The sequence below is a fragment of the Drosophila santomea genome, chromosome 2L (assembly GCF_016746245.2).
Source record: "Drosophila santomea strain STO CAGO 1482 chromosome 2L, Prin_Dsan_1.1, whole genome shotgun sequence".
NCBI classification, from domain to species: Eukaryota; Metazoa; Arthropoda; class Insecta; order Diptera; family Drosophilidae; genus Drosophila; species Drosophila santomea.
In genome coordinates, this window is record NC_053016.2 from 402,297 (window position 1) to 421,166 (window position 18,870).

The window sequence follows — 18,870 nt, forward strand, 5'->3', positions numbered from 1 at the left end:
GGAAGCCAGACGAGTGAACTCACAACAGTTTTCTGTTGGCCAACAGAGCTCTGCAGAGCTGTAACATGGAAGATAACATTTGGCAAGGACTCAAGAAGAACTTCCTGTTGTTGACAGTTTGCTGTTGGACGAAGGACAGGGGATAAGTTAATGTACAATCTCTGTTCGCTTTAAAAGCATATGAGGCGATGTTGTCTTTATGCCTGAACAGAGTCGCCCGTGCAGACTGCACCACCCACCACCCCCGCCACCCAGCGATTGCTGTTTACACGCCTTGAGTTGAGGGGGAAAGGAATTTGCATAACGCAGCCTTGTCGGGGATGCGGAGGAGTCCTCGGAGGAGTCGGATGGCGATGACGATGTCGCCAACTTGTTAGCGGACGCTGGCATTTTTACTTCATATGCAGAGATAATGCGCCGCCCATTGCCACCCAATGGCCAAGTCCTTGCCCTCCCCCCTGCACCCCTTCATTCCACCCAACCACATGTCAGTGGCAGTCTCAATGCTCCGTGCTCCTTGTTCCTCCTTCTCGCTCCGTATTCTGTATTCTGTGCAATGTCATGGCTGCGTGCGTGGCTAAGAGAGCACAAAAGTCCCCGGAAAGGGAAGACAACTGCGCTCCTTTGGGAGGTGAAATGGAAAGCCAGAAGAGAAGGGTTTCCTAGTATCAATACTCACAGATGCCCATTGCAACAGCTTTTTTAGTTATATGGACACCAAAATATATATCTTTATTTGCGGTAAAATACATGAGTTATCAATAGCCGTGTGTGTTTTTCACTGGTCCTAGAAGTTTTATCAGCAGGCTATTGTAGTTGTGTTAAATCTATAGAACATCTTTCAGTGCTCACTATCCAAGTGTTTCTGCTCGTCTGGTTGCTCCGAAGTAGGGTGACTAGATTCCAGTCCTACGCTATTTTCATCCTCAACTTTGTTTTGGGGCATTCCTTCTATGTCCAATATATCATCCTGATTTTGGCATTCGGTTAAAGAATTTGTGGTCTGACTAGAAGTCTCTGTGCTCTTGTTATCAGACTCCACTGACTCATTATCCAGAGTTTTTTTAGGAAACGGCAGTGCCCGTAGTCTCTGCACCATGTCCTCAAGGGTTTCGGGGGCTTCCTTCTGGACAGCTTCCCTTGCAGAGGATCGCTTCTTGGCCGCATCATCCTGTCGCGTGGCAGCGCACAACTGGGATTGTGGCTTGCTCCTCACCGTCGTGGTCTTGGGAATGGCTCCCGTGGATTGTAGTTTCAGTGCCAGCTGACTAGCAGTGGTGGTGACTGTTGCACAACAAGCTGCTCCCTCGCCTTCCTCCTGGGGCTGGACGACAATCCTGGTGCTGGCCTTGGAGGTGGTGGCCTCCTCGGACGGCACAGTTTGTTCCACCACTTCCGCTTCCTGACGCCGAGTGGCTTCTCTTTCCGCGATCCTGTTGATCATGGCTGTGCCCCTTTCGGACGTGGAGCTCAAGCGGGCAATCAGTTCGTTTCCTTGAAGCTCCAGAAGGCGGAGACGTTCGGCTCTATTGGCCGACACCCTTTCAATGTCCTCCAATCGCTGCTCCAACGTGTGCGACATGCTAGCAGAGCTTCGAGGTTGATCCTGCTGAGGATTTGGGCCGTGCTGTTCGTGCAGGGTATCCAACTTGGTGGCTAAGTTTTCTCCGCGCTCAGCATTCCTTGAGAGCTGTGATATTAGCTGTCGACTTTCTTGCTCCATACGCTGAATCCTCGCTGTCCTTCTGGAGGTGTACTCCTCTTCCTCAGCGGTGAGAGGAGAAGTGGCTGTAGCGGATTCACTTTTGGGTGCCGGGACTGCTTCCTCCTCTGTGTTACTTTCGAAGCTCGCCTCTCTGCTCGGCGCTCTTCTAATCCTGTCCAGGGATTTCTTAAGGTAGTGGCCTCGATCGGCAGTGCGCCTAATCCTGGACATCAGTTGGCGCGACTCCTCCTCCAGGCGCCCCAGCCGCTCCGATCGCTTCCTTGTGTACTCCTCCTCCCGCGGTGTGAGGCTTCCGGTGGCTGGGGCGGAACTGGCCCTGGTCATTCGCTCCACGCGCTTCCTGTTAATGAATTCGTCCAAGGGCACAGCATGTTGGGCGGGAGCAATGTCGCCCTGGAACTGGCACAACTGAATCTCGAGGCGCTCCCTATTCCCAGAGGTTTCTAGGACTTGCTGAATTAGATTCTTGCACTGCTCCTCAAGCTTCTGGATGCGACTGGCTGTGCCTGCTGTTTCACTCGACCCTTCCACACTTCTCTGTCTGCTCCTGGAGATGTGCAGCGACTTTGGAAGGACACCACGGGCTCCATCCTCCTCATGCTCCGCAACTTCTTCTCCTTCGTCGCCCAAAGGATACGCAGCCTCCTCCCTCCAGCCGCAAGTGGGTGGAGCACTGTTCCAGCGAAGAACGATATTTTCAGCCTCAACTTCCTCGCCCTCGAAACCCTGGCGTCCAGGAGACGTGCTCTGCATCCGCTTGATCTTGCGCGTGTGCTCGAATTGATCCCTCAGAAGCTTCCGGCGACAAGTGACCGATGAAGTGGGGGCTTCCACAGGATCCACGGTAGCCAAATCCCGCTCCTCATCCGATTGGGGACCCGAATCGCTGTAACCGCTCTCTGCCGAGTGATTGGCATCCTCCAGCTTCCTCCTGGCGAACTCCCTTCGCCACTCGTCACACTGCTCCTGGCTCTCGTCGTTCTTGGCCCTGGCCAAGGCCCACTTCCTGCGGCAGTACTCCAGCTCGTCCTTGAGTTCGCTCAAGAGACGCCTCTTCTGCTGCAGCTGGTAGCGCAGGATCTGCTCCTGGGTGTGGAGCTGGCGATGCTGGCGCTGCATCTTGCCCACCAGGTGCCAGGTTTTGGTCAGCTCCAAGCTCACACCGCTCAACCGCTTCTCCTGCTGGTTGAGGCGGTAGTCCAGATGGCTGTTGAGGGTTTTCAGTCGGTTTGTCTCCTTCACCAGCGACTTCTTCTCCAGAATAAGGTCCTGAAATGAAGAAAAGGCATTGCATTTTTGACGCTACTTAAGCAGAGGGGCTTGGCCGGAAGTGAAAACTTCTAAAGTGCTCCATCGGGAGATGGTAAAACTTTTCAATCAATTAGAGTTTAAGCCAAAATAACAATGGTGACATGAAACTAACTAAAAGTAGAGATACCCTATGTTTTCTAGTCAGGAATTTAAGTTTGTTATTTCCATGTGGTTTATCATAGATATATGTGTATAAATTTAAGTAGACCAAATATTCTCCTGACTTTAAAGGAATACCTGACCAGAGCCAAAACGCAGCCGAAATAGCCTCTATTCAAGGGTAGCTAAGTGCAACATGTTCTGCACCAGCGGCAACTGACCGATAAATTCAATTATGTGCACGACAATGGACTCGACTGCCAAGGCCGTGCCCAAGGACCCACCCACTCTTCCACTCCTTCCACTTCCCACTTCGGCGCTCGGCAGGATGTCAGCAATAATGAAGCTGCTCGTGCTCGGCCGCTCGCTCGGCACTGGACTAAATAAAGCGCTTAAGTGAATAATGCAAAACTTTGCAACAGCCACAGACAGGACTTCATGACGGGGAGTCTTGGAGGCGGCGGATGGGTGCGACTCCGGCGGACTGCACTTCATCAGCAAACCGGATACGACAACTAACAAGCCCGATTGTCCGCAGCACTCGAAAGAAGGAGGGCACTGAAGGAAGTGGAAGCTGCGACTTGAGACACAAAATGTCTCACATTTTCATTATTCACATACATGTTTCCTACTTTTACTTCTGCGAGCTGGTTAAAAAAATTAATATAAATGTTACTCCTAACCAAGGCAAAATGAACTAAATATGGAAGTCAACTCAGATTTTGTTTTTTGTTTTTTGCAGTGCAGTAACCGAAACTTGGCAGCTTGGGCTCACCTTTAGTTTGATGTAGGTTTTGCTGACGCTAAGCTCCGCTGGCTTGCGGTGGGACTCGCCTTCGTCCTTGCCAGCAGCGTTGGATGCGGATAAGGACGAGGACGGGGACGGGGACGGAAGGGCGCCACTGGAGGATGGCAGCTCCTCCAACTGCACGCGCTCGATTTTGTGGTGGCTCAAGAGCTCCATCAACACTTTCCAAACTTTTGGCAAGTTGCCAATAATTTCTTGGGCCGAGGCAACTTTTCCCATAATTTCGGGCTCATGGCTTTTTAACGAAGCCGCAGTGGCATCCACACCCGAGCTCGAGCCCGAGTGCGAGCTCCCCTTTCCGGAATTTTCCACTGCCACTCCCGGTTGACAGCCGTCCGTGGTGTCCTCCATTGTGGTAGTGGTTGTGGGAGTGGGTGTGGCGCTGCGACTTTTATCTGATTCCTCGGCGGAATCCCCGTGACCAGTGGCCTGCTCCACGAGTTCGAAGAGCAACTTGGGCAGAGTGGCGCCGTCGCTGCAGTTTCCCTCCGCTTGGGTCATTTGGTTGAGCAGATGGCGGTTCTCCTCCAGCATTCGATTGACGCGATCGATGTCCATGTTGCTCTTGCCGTTGAAGCCCATAATGAGCTGACTGAAGAGCTGAAAAAGGATATGGCTGTTACACGAAAGTGGCTTGTATACAAGTTGCACTCACCAGGTTAACTGCACCCACTTGCTCGCTGAGCAGACGCTTCTCGTACTTGTGCTCGCTGCACTCCTCCCGGAGCTTCGCCAGCTCCTCATTGGCCAGCTCCACCTCCTTGAGGAAGCCTTGATTGCGCTCCTCCAAGCTTTTGTTTCTAGTGAAGGAGGACAGTTAGGTAGACTGTAAAATGGATAGGAATTGGCTTACTTCTCCTGCTCGGCCGTGAGTTCATCTTTCTTGATCGAGATTAGGCGCTGCAGATTCTCGTACTCCGCAGCAGCCACCCTCTGTCGCTCCTCATAAAGTTGCCTCAGCTGGCGGATGTTCACCAGTTGGCGCTCGTACTCCTGGCGAAGATTATTCGACATGATCTTCATTTCGCGCTCACTAAAGGAGTTCTCGATTTCCGTCAGCTTCATCTTGAGCTAGAAGTAAACCATTTGTTTAATATGGAACTTGGTTTATAGATGACCTGCTTTACTAACTCACCTGAGCACACTGCTCCTCCTTGACACTGAGCATCTGCTTGCAGCAGGAGATGACCTCCTTCAGGGTTCCCACCTGGCGTTGGACCACCTCCACTTCTCCTCGCAATGACAAGTTCTCGGCCTGGGCCTGCTGCAAAGCCAGCTGGGCATTGGCCAGTTCGATATTGGCATGTCGACTCCTGGCACTGGGATTCTCATCATCTGGATCGGAATCATGTTTACTGGAATCATCCGAATGGTCGCGCGGAGTATCGGCTTGACCCTCTGCACTTGTATCTTTTCTTAGGCGTCGATTATCGGCTTTTTCTTTGGCCAATTGCTCTTTCAGACTGGCAATTTCATCCCTCAAACCCTGCACAGCATTTTGGCGAGCCTCTTTTTTCTGGCGAAGCTCCTCCCTGAACTCCTCGAGGGTCTGCTCTCGTGGCGGAGACTCCTCTCCTTTGTCCTCCATTTCAGTGGCGACTTGATTTGCACGATATTTATTTCTATTATTGGGGGGCACCTCCTCGGCTTTCTGTTTGGTTACCGCTGGGGGGGCCTGTTCCAGAATCAGATCCTCGTGCTCGATGTTGTTCCACCAGGGCTCGTCATCGGCGGACTGCTGCGCCTGCACCTGCAGCTGCAGCTGCATCTGCGTATCATCCGCAGACTGTGTGGACTCGGCATTTCCCATGTTCCCCAAGAGAACAAAGACGAACGATGCGGCTGTGGTATGCGGCTGTGATGATCTGTTTACCAATGCAGATTGGCTGATACAAAGGGGATGGCCTGCGCCTGGCGAGCGTTTTACGATTTACGATTCACTTTAATGCGACTTTGCTTCTAGGGAAAAACTCTTTGTCGGCACAAAGAAAACCAACGAAATATCCAACGATCCAACGATCCACCGATCTACAGATCGCCACCAATTGATATGGCACCAATACCAGCAGGAGGAGAATACCAACAAAAATCGGTGTCTATATTCGTGTGGGCCGATCACACACGAGTTTGCAGATTTCGCAATTATCAATTGACTTTCACTTTTCAACCATGGATGTTCGAGAAAAAATAATGCCCCAATTTCCGTTAAAATGCTTCACTTGCACATTGAACTTCGGCAGATACGGAAAAGAAGAAACGTAAGCAAAGTAAATATCTAGTATACATATGATAAAGTTCTATATGTATTCGTGGCGTTGGAAAATTTTGGGTTCTAATTTCTATCCGTTCGACGGTCGAAGGCAACTTTTCGGTTGGCCAGCTCGGGAAAAACTGAGAAAACATCGAATAGATTCAGCTATTTTTAACCCACTACGATCTCTCCGGATTTCACACGAATCCGGCATCTCTCCGGCACTCCGCACATAAAATGCTTTGTTTTTTAGCATTAGAGAGCATTTCTATGCTGAGGCTCTGGCAACATGCATGAGAGTCTCCTCAGGACTCTTGCCTTCGCATTCTTAATTGTTTTGCTTAGTTTTATGCACATTTTAATTAGAGGAACGTGTCACATGAAGCAGTCTAAAATTATACTCAAGCGTCATTTTAATTATGACTAAGGGGTAAAGGAAAACAAACTCTTGCCACATCGCCTGTCACGAAATGAAGATCAAGACCAGTCGTCAAGAGCTGCCAGAGATAGATCCGCAACACTTACTAGGTGAATGATCTGCACTCTTTTGAAGATACTTCCTAACATTGGGAACTATAACTAGAGACCCGTGCGTATACGTAATATGTATGCAAAAGAATTTGAATAGTTCTTAGTTGTAGTAGAAAATCTGGGGGAGTATGAAGATATGTTCAAGGTGCCATACTCAACATTCCTATTCATTTTCCGATACATTCAGTTTCACAAACTTTTCCTAACCACCCAGTCGGACCCACATCCTTTGACCACTATCACTGCCCAAAAGAGAATAAATCTCTGGACCTTTATTAACCAATTTGTGATGGTGGCGTAGGGTGCGCGGTATCCCGAACCCAATGGAAATCTTTCGCGCGAAAGTTTCAAATGAAAATCCATTTGCTAGCTAATTTTTTCACTGGCCACGCCAACTTCCTGTTTTTTTTCCACCAGTGAGCGCATTTGAAAAGTGGGAAACACGCTGCAATGACTCCAAACCAAGGGCGGTGAAGGTTTTCCGGGGAAGGAGGGATGGCGCACACATTTGGCACAGTGTCGCCAGGCTTGAAAATGAAAATCAACAATGCAATTTGCCATGGTGCCCCACTTCGTCCCTTAGTTCTAGCGACACAATAGAGAAAAAATACTGCTAAAAACTTGAAACGCCAGCGAAAGTTGTGCCCTAGGAACGCCCCCAACTTTCACAGAGATTGCACACAGGCAAATGTGCAGCGAAAGTTGCAAGTAGCAAGGATACGAGAAGCAGGCATCAAGGACGTTCTGCCCAAAATAAGTTGCAGGAAAATCCATTGTGTTCATTACAATGGAATACTCAACGGGAGTGACTGGGTTCAGATTGGGGTTCTCAACCTTTTCCTTCAGTCCCCGAACCTTCACGAAGGTTTCACCTTTCAAGAACCGGTCAAACTTTCCAAGTTAAAACATAACAAAGAGTTTTGGCAATTCCAGTACTATAAAAATAAAGCTATAATAGGTTTACGCAAAATAAAACATATTTTGTATTTTTTAAGACTACAGAAATTAGCCTGTCAGTGGGATTTAAGCTCTAGTACTCAACAAACCTGGGACTAAGAAGCTTTGGCTGACATATTTTGGGGAAAGTAATTCGGCTTAAAATGGATATATGTATGTATTTATGTGGCTCTCAACAAAGCAACAACTTCATTAGCAAGGACAGCACGTTGGCACATCCTTGCTTCCGGTTGCATGTCTCATTTCCGCAGGAGTTGTGTTCCACATACCGGTTATCTTGGCCAGTGCTTAATGGATGTGCATAGCATGCCAGACGTCGCAAATAAATTATGCTTACATTCATACGACTTGGATAAAATTCAAAATTTTCTTATCAGGCTTATCAAGCGCGCCCATATCAGCTGTTTTTCCCATTCGGTTGGCAGCCCCATTATTCAAAGATGAGCTAAGCTCGATTCGGAACCAAACAGAAATTCGCCGGAATAAAAGTTGTTTGTTGTGTGTAAAACTAAACATAAATACTAATTTCACTCATGTTTTTAATTTACCAAACCAATTTGATCTTAATAATATATTTATATGTTTATGCATTCAAATAAATTCCCAAACAAGAAATATGAACTAGTTCCCGGCATCTGCCTCACCACTGACTGGTTCGCATTCAAAACGGTTCGATTCCAAACAACACGTGCGAAGAAAGGCGTTTAATTTTTTAGTTATTTTTGATCGGAATTCTAAAAGAGAAATAGCTGCAAAATGCTGGAGGAGATGCAACAAATGAAGACCATTCCAGTGCTGACCAATTCCCGGCCGGAGTTCAAGCAGATACCCAAAAAACTCAGCAGGGTAAATACAAATTTTGTACCCACCGTACGGTTTCGTGCTCATACACTTCTTTCTATGGCTCTAGCATTTGGCCAATTTGGGAGCTCCACATGTGGATTCCTTTGACGAGATGCTGACCTTGGGACTGGATAACGTGGCCAAGAACATGATCCCCGTCCACTGGCTGAGTCCTGCCGGCGAAAAGATTTCAATGAAAGTGGAATCCATATGGATATCGAAGCCCAAGGTGCCGCAAGATGTGATTGATGTGCGCACCCGAGAGATTTACCCCACGGACTCCAGGCAGCTCCATATCTCCTACTCGGGAATGTGCTCGGTCCGCCTGGGGTGGGGTGTCAATGGAGTGGAGAAGTCTCCGATAAACATGGACCTGGGGGAAGTGCCCATCATGTTGCGCTCCAAAGCCTGCAATCTGGGACAGGCTACTCCGGAAGAAATGGTAAAGCATGGAGAGCACGACAGCGAGTGGGGTGGAATCTTTGTGATCCGAGGTAATGAGAAGATCGTACGTATGTTGATCATGACCCGGAGGAACCATCCCATCTGCGTAAAACGTTCATCCTGGAAGGATCGTGGCCAGAATTTCAGCGATCTGGGTATGCTAGTGCAAACAGTCCGCGAGGACGAGTCATCCCTGAGCAATGTGGTACATTATTTGAACAATGGAACTGCAAAGTTCATGTTTTCCCACGTCAAGAGATTGTCTTACGTACCAGTTTGCCTGATCCTCAAGTGCCTGATGGATTTTACGGACGAAGAGATATACAACAGATTGGTTAAAGGCTACGAGTCCGACCAGTATTATGTATCCTGCGTGCAGAGCATGTTGAGGGAAGTTCAAAATGAAAACGTCTACACGCACGCCCAGTGCAAGAGCTTCATCGGCAATCTGTTCCGTGCCCGCTTCCCAGAAGTTCCGGAATGGCAACCGGATGAGGATGTCACCGACTTCATCCTTAGGGAGCGAGTAATGATTCACCTGGATAACTATGAGGATAAGTTCCAGTTGATTGTGTTCATGATCCAGAAGCTTTTCCAATGTGCACAGGGCAAATACAAAGTGGAAAACGTCGACTCAGCGATGATGCAGGAAGTGCTTCTGCCAGGCCATCTCTATCAGAAATACCTAGGTGAGCGAGTCGAATCCTGGGTCTCGCAAGTCAGACGCTGTCTTCAAAAGAAGCTGACTTCCCCGGATGCCCTACTTACCAGTGCCGTGATGACGCAGTGCATGCGACAAGCGGGAGGAGTTGGTCGGGCCATAGAGTCCTTTTTAGCCACTGGAAACATTGCCAGTCGCTCTGGTCTGGGATTGATGCAAAATAGCGGACTAGTCATTATGGCGGAGAACATTAACAGAATGCGTTACATGTCCCACTTTCGCGCCATCCACCGTGGTTCCTACTTCACAACCATGAGAACCACTGAGGCGCGGCAGCTGCTTCCGGATGCCTGGGGCTTCATTTGCCCAGTACATACTCCTGATGGCACACCCTGCGGGCTGCTAAATCATTTGACCCTGACTTGCGAGATTTCGATGCGTCCCGATCCCAAGTTGGTGAAGGTGGGTACTGCGTATTGTGGAGTACATGAGAGATTTTAACCAATTACTTTTATTTCAGGCCATTCCCACGCAGCTCATAGACATGGGCATGATTCCCTTGTCAAACCGCAGTTATTCTGGCGAAAAACTTTACGTCGTCTTTCTGGACGGCAAACACTTGGGTCACATTCATCAATCAGAAGCCAACAAAATAGTCGACGACTTGCGCTACGGCAAGATCTTCGGCACTCTTCCCCAGATGATGGAAATCGGCTTCATACCCTTCAAGAAGAACGGCCAGTTTCCAGGACTTTACCTTGCAACGGGTCCAGCCAGGATGATGAGGCCCGTTTGGAACCTAAAATGGAATAAGGTGGAGTACATCGGCACTCTGGAGCAGCTGTACATGGAGATCGCCATTGATCAAAAGGAAATGTATCCTGATTTCACCACCCATTTGGAGTTGGCTAAGACGCACTTCATGAGCAACTTGGCCAACTTGATTCCCATGCCAGACTACAATCAATCGCCACGTAACATGTACCAGTGCCAGATGGGAAAACAAACGATGGGAACGCCATGCTTGAACTGGCCTAAGCAAGCTGCCAACAAGTTATACCGCCTGCAGACGCCGGCAACTCCTCTCTTCCGACCAGTGCACTACGACAACATTCAGCTGGATGACTTCGCAATGGGCACGAATGCTATCGTAGCTGTAATTTCCTACACGGGCTACGACATGGAAGATGCTATGATCATTAACAAGGCTGCTTATGAACGCGGATTCGCCTATGGAAGCATCTACAAAACGAAGTTCTTGACGCTGGACAAGAAGAGCAGTTACTTCGCGAGGCATCCGCACATGCCGGAGTTAGTGAAACATCTCGACACGGATGGGCTTCCACATCCGGGCTCCAAATTGAGCTATGGTTCCCCCCTGTACTGCTACTTTGATGGAGAGGTCGCCTCTTATAAAGTTGTAAAAATGGACGAAAAGGAGGATTGCATAGTGGAGAGCATTCGGCAGTTGGGAAGCTTCGATCTGTCGCCCAAAAAAACGGTGGCCATCACACTGAGGGTTCCACGACCTGCCACTATTGGAGACAAGTTTGCATCGAGGGCTGGTCAGAAAGGTATTTGCTCACAAAAATATCCGGCGGAGGACTTGCCATTCACGGAATCGGGCCTGATCCCAGACATTGTGTTCAATCCCCACGGCTTCCCCTCCCGTATGACAATCGCTATGATGATAGAAACGATGGCGGGAAAGGGCGCTGCAATCCACGGAAATGTTTTCGATGCCACGCCTTTTCGCTTCTCGGAAGAGAACACTGCTATTGACTATTTCGGCAAGATGCTGGAGGCTGGCGGTTACAATTACTACGGAACGGAGAGGCTGTATTCCGGTGTAGATGGCCGCGAGATGACTGCAGACATATTTTTTGGAGTGGTGCATTACCAGCGTCTCCGTCACATGGTGTTCGACAAGTGGCAAGTGAGATCCACGGGGGCGGTGGAAGCTCGGACTCATCAGCCAATTAAGGGCAGAAAACGCGGTGGTGGCGTCAGATTCGGTGAGATGGAACGGGATGCTTTGATTTCCCACGGTGCCGCTTTCCTGCTGCAGGATCGCTTGTTCCACAACTCCGACAAGACACACACCTTAGTGTGCCACAAGTGTGGCTCCATTCTGGCGCCTCTGCAGCGCATTGTTAAGCGAAACGAGACGGGAGGACTCTCTTCTCAGCCGGATATGTGTCGCTTGTGTGGGGATAACAGCTCCGTGTCCATGATCGAGATTCCATTCTCCTTCAAGTTCCTGGTCACCGAGTTGAGTTCGGTCAACATTAATGCGAGGTTTAAGTTAAATGAAATTTGAGTTAAATCTGAAATTATTGTTAGGTCCTATGTTAACCCGTGCGCTAATCGTAATAAAGTTAAATACGTAAAACACAAGTGTGCTTGCCAAGTGTTTATAATCCAGTTCTCAGAAGCCTTCTAAACACCTTTGAAATGGTTTCAATTTATATTTATTTAAATACATATTTGTTTACGTTTACAGTTAAATTCCTGCACTTGCTATATGTAGTTGTGGCTTGTTTTCCTTGCTCTTGCAGTTGCTTTTGTTTTGTCTGTGAGTGTTAAATGGAATTTGTGTGGAATTTTGTAACATTTAACTATTGCACTTTGGAAATGCTTAAACTTCCAACTGACATGCACATTGGTTTTTACGAAAGGATTGAGAGTTCAATGGTAATAAGTATTTGATGTCAATTTCCATTATCGGCTTTCAGTATCAGTATCTATATAATGTATATTTTAGTTTACAATTCTTTGTTCTTTATCGGCAGCCGTCTCGCAATCGAAGAGAGTTATTAGCAGAATTATGGCTTTCGGTTGCTGCTGCTGCTTCAGATAAGTTAATACTTGGTGCTACAAAGATCGCCTTCTCTGCGGAAAGCGGCACAACATGTAGCCCCTCTCAGTTTATCTATGGTACACAAACGAAACGTAATATTACCCAGAATCAATCAAAAAATTCTGCTATAAGTATAATAATAATTTGAATGCTTTGCTTCGTTTCCTCCAATAGGGAAATATTTCCTATCGTTCATAAATTTTAATTTGCTCAACAGTGATTAATCAAGGAGTTTTTGGGGATCCGTGTCTAATTATTTGTCTATTATTTAATGAGATTTCTGCTCTTGCGGCTCTCCATCGGATTTTCACAATCAAAAACATTAAACATGAATTTCGTTTAGATGCAATTGCAATAATCAATATATGTATAAATATTTAGATAACGATTTGCATACTTGTCATTTGCAGGCATCTTAATAATTTCCTTGCAAGCTTTTCTCTTTTGTTTTATATTGATTTCTGTTTTTATTACAACGACGTATATACTAGGTATATGTATGTGGTTTGTATGAATGTATGTAGATCTGTGTATAGGTATATAATATCCAATTGCTACTGCCTCGAAATGATGCAACAATATATAATTTGTCATACATATAAACATAATCTAATTATGTTCTCGCTTTTCTCTACTATGAACTTTTTGAGCTTAACATTTACAAAGAATTCTGATACGGGTTAGAAGTTTGGGAACATGAAATTGGAAAATGGGTATAGTAAGAGTAGGATTACAAAAATAATATTCAAATTAACAGGACAGTGGGTAAATCAACTCGCTGTTCGAGAAGATGAAAGGTACTTAAGAAGAGTGTAGGAGTGTGTCTGGCATAACTAAACGCGTACAGTTCTAGGGCCTTGTATGCTTTGATATTTCTCTAGGTAATTGGGATTGTGCATTGTAAAGTGGTTGCCGTGGCTCCATGGCTTCGCAGCTCCATTTCTATCCCCCCGTCCATGATTGTTGTGGCTTAGAATTGATCCGTCAACAGGTCGCAGATTTCCCGAGTTACGGTCTCCTTGCTTGCCCGAACTGTTAGTCGGAACATCTGTTGATATATGATAATTTGAGAAATAGGCATTATGAGATTATTATTAGATTACTCACCTGGGCCTGCTTGTTCGGCTCCAATCGCATCAGGCAGCCCACCTGTTGAGATTGCGTGTGAATGATGCCCGCGCAGACCATGTTGTCAGGATTGGGATCCACCTGGTCTAGCAGTTGCATGCCGAAGCCCATAAGCTTGTTGCGGGCTCCGGGCAAATCCAGTGGCTGGGCAGCCTTGAACACTTTCTGTGACCGTTGTTGCTCACTACAAATACACAATTAATAATTGAATATTATCAAAAGACACCGTTTTAAATACCCGCTAAGGTTCTTCCATCGTGCAAAGAAAGATTCAGCATTCATTTCGGTAGGCTCGAAGAATTTGTTGACGCTCAATGGCAGTTTAATGCTGAACTTCTGCTGGGTGCCGTTGTAGCGGAAACTGATCTCAATTGTTGGCGCATCGGCATAATCCTCGATGCACTCCGCGGTCAACAGTTGTTGGATCTGGGCGCCGGCCTCCAGGGTCGGCTCCACCACCTTCATCTGCACATTCAACTTGAGCGCATCCTCGGCAGACCATTGCAGCACGGGATTGAAGTTCTGCGAAGAAAGCAACGTATATAATGGCTAGAATATTTCAGAAAATAATTTACTTACTGTCAGGGGAACCTGTGTCTTGTTGCCGTAGAAAAGGCCTAATCGTCCAAGATTCTGGCGGAACTCGCTCTTCACACCGATCTGCAGCATTTCGTTCTCGAACAAAACACCATTGTTCTTGAACAAAAACTTCTTGGTGTTGTACACGGCACTTGAGTTATTGTTACTATTGCTGCCGTACATGTCTCCCAAGACATCGATGAGCGTACTGTTGCTGTTGCTGCCATTACCAATATTATTCGAGGGCGGAGTGCTTAGTCCAAGCAGATCCGTATTTGCATTGCTGTTATTCAACTTGCTGTGTGAGTTGTTCACAAGGGCGTTGTTCTGCGCTGCAGAAGTCAGCGGCGCCGGGCTCTTCGACTCGCGAATTTCATTCTCCGGCACCCTGCCGGGCTTCTTTTTCTTTAGCACTGCTAAGATGGAGCTCTCGCGCTCCGGGAACGATGGCATCTCCTCAAGGACGGTGGCCAAAACGTCTGTCGATGCCACTATGCTAAGCTGGAGATATTCGCTAGCTCGCTGCTGCAGTTCTGCATCTGCGGATCGAAGATTGCTGTGCTGGCGGAACACATCCTGGATATTGGTGCGAATCTCCGGAAAGAGGTTGATGAATTTAATGTACGTGGACAGTAGAAGGGCCCGCGTCATCGGCGAGCACAAGTGGTACTTGGAGTGCAGCAGCTTGAATTGTACCAGTGGTGCTGAGCGGGAATCGCCGGCAATCAAGTTGCCAAACTCTCCCAAGATGTAGCCGCCCACTTTAACCATGTTTTCGTGGCAGGCAGGTGCCTGTAGCGCCTCAAAAACGGTCTTTGCGGCATAGCCTTGAACCTCCTCGCGGTTGATCACGATCTGAATAACGCGGTACCATACTTCCTCAGACACGTAGTCGCCAGCAATGCGAATTAGATTCAGGATGACATCCACATACCTGGTAGAAAAGCATATGTATACAGAACATAGACTTTTAAGCATCATCTTTCAAATGAAGTCTTACCAGGTATAATCCGTGGCGTACTTCTCGGCTAGAATGGCCACCTTGAGCACCATTTCCTCGCGAATAGAGTAGTCGGCCGTCTCCAAATAGTTGAGCATCTCCTGAACAATTTCCTCGGCGTTGCCACGATCACACATGGCGTACAATAGATCCACTGCCATTTGGCGCACTGACACATCTTTCTCCATTTTCATTGACAGAATGACCACCTCTTGGTGCTTCTTCACCTCTTCGTGCGAGAACTCCGAAGTGGCCAGGTGGCACATGGACTCCAGAGCCAGGTAGCGCAAGTTGGTCTCCCGATTGCTGAGGAACTGTCCCAGCTGGTTGCAAGCGCGCACCAGAAGGTTCGGCTCGCTGTCGCTGTGAATGATCAGGTTGATGGCTTCGAAGAGCACGGCGTTCTTGGCGTTGGAGTGCTGCACCTTCTTACTCTTTGGCGGCTCTTGCGCCTTATTCAAAATCGTCTCCAAAGTTTCATTCAAGCGAGCGCGCACGCCCGCCTCTTCGGTGACCGGATTGTAGTTCTGCAGCAATCGCAGCAGTTTCACCGACAGCCATGGAGCCGGCACAAAGTAATACGTGTAATCCTGCAATGTGATTTCGGTTATTAGAAGTTTTTACTTTAAGAAAATCTTTTCTTCGTACCTGAAGATCCGTGTAGCTGGCTGTTACGATCCGGGACAAGCGTGAAACGGCCAAATTAACACAACCCTTGTACTCGTCCGGATTGCGTTTCACCAAGGCGTCGATCAGCGAGGTGGCCGCTGTGACCACTCCCATGTGCTGATCATTGAGCAAATGGATAATGCGCGAAGTCCACTCACCACCGGGAATGATGTCCGGCGAGGAGCGGAACAAGCGGAGCAGGCACAGCGCCGCCGATTGCTTCACCACGTCCATGGTGTCGCCCGAGACGAGTAGCTTGGGTATTTCGTTGGAGAAGGACTCGGCCATGTCCCGACTTCCAATGTTGGCAATGCACTGCAGCGCCAGATTAACGTGCACAGGATTACGCGACTGCAAATCATTCTTTATGGATTGGATGATCAACCGAATAAGGTCGCTGTTCGTGTTCACCAACACCGAGATGAAAAGGTAGCCCTAAATCATAATATAAAATTAAATATTTAATCAGTAACATTACATTTTAAATATGTTAAAAACTTCAAACAACGACAACAAATTAAATGTAATTGAATGAAATTCCCTTTTGGCACAAGCAGGGTCTGTTTCCGGTTCAATTATAATTATTCGACTCGCTAAACAACCAAATGATTATTAAAGCAATTGTTTGGGGTACTCACAATCTGCTTCTCTGAGTATTTGTTGGAGGACAGCAAATTGACCGCCTCCATGTGCCCGAAATCGATGTCATGGCCGAGGAGAAAAATGAATAACAGCTTGCAGACATATTTCTTTTTCTGATAGCCGTCGAGGGTTTTGTCTCCTTTAAATTTGCTCCGTATGTTGGCCAACTCCTTGTTAATGCGTTTGACCTCCGCCTCTTTGCTTTTACCTGTGGGTGGTTGGTTGGAAAATGGGTGAATATTAGTACAACTACGATGTGGCTGTCACGAGTATAAGGAAGATTCACAGTAAAACAACAGCGATTCGTCTGCGGAAGCTTCGCTTTCTTTTCCGCCCCGCGATTGATCGATCGGAGAGTCGACTTCACACCCTTCGGCTGTCTCCATGTCGCGGGTTTTCTCCGATTCACATAGGCGTCAATTAGTACCAGTCACCGATCCGCAGCGGAACCTCTGCTCTCCTATACATATGTTGTCCACAAACCAGAAACTAGTAACTGAGCATACAGCAAACAACGAGCAGTGATAATAATACCACACAGTAAAGCGTCGGACAAACAGTGGCGACTCTTGCGCACACACACGTTGATGCAAGTACTACAGTAAGACATCAAACTAGTAGAACTTCAAGTATAAGGTTTTTCTAGGAGGCAAACGATTACTTTTAATATAGCTATTGCTGTTTGGTACCAATCCATTACGTCTACCAAAACATTTACGGAGCAAAAGATTGGGTTACTAGTTCGCATACTTTGGTATGAAAAACAAGTATAACCTATATTTTTGAATTCTTCGGACAGAGAGCTTACTGTTCCTGCGTGTGTGTACCGCCCCACGTTACTGTGAGTGCTCTGTTCCTGGTAATTGATCAAGAAATGGCGCTGATTCCGCCCCTATGGAAAATCTCTTGTTGCGACCCGCTCAATTGGATTTAATGCTGGTTACCCAAGAGATCTGGGCTGATCTGCACTTACAGTTCCTTATATCCGATATAAAGACGGCCAGGCCTCTCATGCCATCCCCCCGCACCGGCGCCATGGTAGTTAGCTTGTTAATTTTCGCTGGTTTTATGCAAACTGGGGGCGCAAGAAAATCGTCGATGGATGGCGGCCGAGTCTCGAGGCGTTCTTATCGCTCGAACTCGACGTCGGACCTTAAGATATATAGTTGCTCTCCCCGTCTGGTTCCTCAAAGCTCTTTTTCCTCGCTCTGATCTCGGCCGTTCCTTGGGAGCTGAAAGCGGAAACGATACTCTATTTATTGTGGGTATAATGCATGGGAAAACTTAGTAATATGGCTACATTTTAGCATTTTGTATTCATTTTGGTAGAAATTTCTTGTTGGATGTCCGTATTGCTGAATCGAGATACTTTTGTAATATGAACGCCATAAAATATGTATCCACCACACATTTCACTGAGTAGCAAGCGCAGATAACGATTTATATGTACAAAATGCCACTGTTTATTAACTGAGTACACTTAATCGGTAAATAGCGGACTTCGCGATTGATTTTCCGCCCAGTGCACCTAATGGCTGGCGAACTTTGACATTTTCGGGGGGAAGTAGAGTGTACCCCGCATTTTTGGCAACCGTCTTGTTTTCAACTTGGCAGCGTTTTGCGCGCTGATAAAGATTCTGTGACCTCGCTCGCCCACTTTTAATCGCCCAGCGAAGTGCGATGTGCACTTGGGCATTATTTTTTGGATTTGCACGACCACCGGCTTTTGTTTCTGTGTTATATTTTCTGCTTCGCTTTCCGTTTCGTTTTATTTTCTGTTTTTCACTGCGCTCTCTGATTCTCTTCTTTCTTTGCTTTGCCTTCATGTCACGTCACTTTTTTCACCGCTGGATGACGAAGGCGTTTCGCCCAAAAAAAAGCACCGAAGAAGCCTCCAAAAACATTAATGGGCGTATGTTAGCTGTTTTTTTTCTTTTTTTGTTGGGCTTACTTTTCCGAATTTTTTTACTCGCAGCGGACAAAATCGGTTAGCGTTGCGGAATTTCTGCGGCGGAGCGAAGAGAGAGATCGGTGACTTCTGAAGTTGGCTTCGCTTGGAATAGGAATCCGGGGTGTTGGCTGCGGAATGTTTGGTCCTGCGTGTTGCACTTTATGTAACTTCAACTCGCTGGCGCTTCGCCTCGCTGATTCGCCGCTAATTTGTTTGTTAACTATTACCGAGCGCAGGGCAATTCACTAAAATGAAAATTTCTATTGATTTTTCTTCGCTCTCGCTGCCTGAGTGGAGCCATCTAGCGGGCGCGGGTGGAACGATTAGTGTGACCAGCAGTGCGTTTGCTCGAAATACCACGATTACTTCAAGGGCTGGGCGCACAGGGCTGGACGAAATTTTAAGGTGGC

The 18,870-nt window shown here is 47.4% G+C and overlaps 3 protein-coding genes across 3 annotated transcripts; 1 reads left to right on the forward strand and 2 right to left on the reverse strand.

Annotated features, from left to right (window-relative positions):
* Positions 1-704: 704 nt before the first annotated feature.
* Positions 705-6,323, reverse strand: LOC120453888 (ciliary rootlet coiled-coil protein 2). The gene is made up of 5 exons (XM_039638807.1): positions 5,080-6,323; positions 4,798-5,015; positions 4,600-4,744; positions 3,912-4,544; positions 705-2,995 (listed from the first exon to the last, which is right to left on the reverse strand). Exons 1-5 carry the CDS (start codon positions 5,752-5,754, stop codon positions 842-844), a joined length of 3,825 nt encoding a protein of 1,274 aa, XP_039494741.1. The 5' UTR covers positions 5,755-6,323; the 3' UTR covers positions 705-841.
* Positions 6,324-8,349: 2,026 nt separating this feature from the next.
* On the forward strand, positions 8,350-12,028 carry LOC120456776 (DNA-directed RNA polymerase I subunit RPA2). Its single transcript, XM_039643786.1, has 3 exons — positions 8,350-8,529; positions 8,594-10,093; positions 10,152-12,028. The coding sequence occupies exons 1-3, from the start codon at positions 8,440-8,442 to the stop codon at positions 11,949-11,951; spliced, it is 3,390 nt and encodes a 1,129-aa protein (XP_039499720.1). The 5' UTR covers positions 8,350-8,439; the 3' UTR covers positions 11,952-12,028.
* Positions 12,029-12,086: 58 nt separating this feature from the next.
* On the reverse strand, positions 12,087-18,785 carry LOC120447067 (AP-2 complex subunit alpha). Its single transcript, XM_039628460.2, has 9 exons — positions 18,461-18,785; positions 17,483-17,741; positions 16,506-16,717; positions 15,847-16,302; positions 15,199-15,788; positions 14,199-15,132; positions 13,858-14,141; positions 13,599-13,803; positions 12,087-13,539 (listed from the first exon to the last, which is right to left on the reverse strand). Exons 2-9 carry the CDS (start codon positions 17,544-17,546, stop codon positions 13,462-13,464), a joined length of 2,823 nt encoding a protein of 940 aa, XP_039484394.1. The 5' UTR covers positions 17,547-17,741; positions 18,461-18,785; the 3' UTR covers positions 12,087-13,461.
* Positions 18,786-18,870: the final 85 nt, after the last annotated feature.

What these genes read in the sequence shown, in the direction of transcription:
- LOC120453888 (XM_039638807.1), bottom strand. Translation starts at nt 5,754, where the DNA reads ATGGGAAATGCCGAGTCCACACAGTCTGCGGATGATACGCAGATGCAG. An exon ending in AGGAGGAGCAGTGTGCTCAG is followed by an intron (nt 5,016 to 5,079) that starts GTGAGTTAGTAA and finishes GTTTACTTCTAG; the next exon opens with CTCAAGATGAAGCTGACGGA. An exon ending in AAACCTACATCAAACTAAAG is followed by an intron (nt 2,996 to 3,911) that starts GTGAGCCCAAGC and finishes TCTTCATTTCAG; the next exon opens with GACCTTATTCTGGAGAAGAA.
- LOC120456776 (XM_039643786.1), top strand. Translation starts at nt 8,440, where the DNA reads ATGCTGGAGGAGATGCAACAAATGAAGACCATTCCAGTGCTGACCAAT. An exon ending in TACCCAAAAAACTCAGCAGG is followed by an intron (nt 8,530 to 8,593) that starts GTAAATACAAAT and finishes CTATGGCTCTAG; the next exon opens with CATTTGGCCAATTTGGGAGC. An exon ending in CCGATCCCAAGTTGGTGAAG is followed by an intron (nt 10,094 to 10,151) that starts GTGGGTACTGCG and finishes CTTTTATTTCAG; the next exon opens with GCCATTCCCACGCAGCTCAT.
- LOC120447067 (XM_039628460.2), bottom strand. Translation starts at nt 17,546, where the DNA reads ATGGCGCCGGTGCGGGGGGATGGCATGAGAGGCCTGGCCGTCTTTATA. An exon ending in CCAGCTACACGGATCTTCAG is followed by an intron (nt 15,789 to 15,846) that starts GTACGAAGAAAA and finishes ATCACATTGCAG; the next exon opens with GATTACACGTATTACTTTGT. An exon ending in AGACACAGGTTCCCCTGACA is followed by an intron (nt 14,142 to 14,198) that starts GTAAGTAAATTA and finishes CTTTCTTCGCAG; the next exon opens with AACTTCAATCCCGTGCTGCA.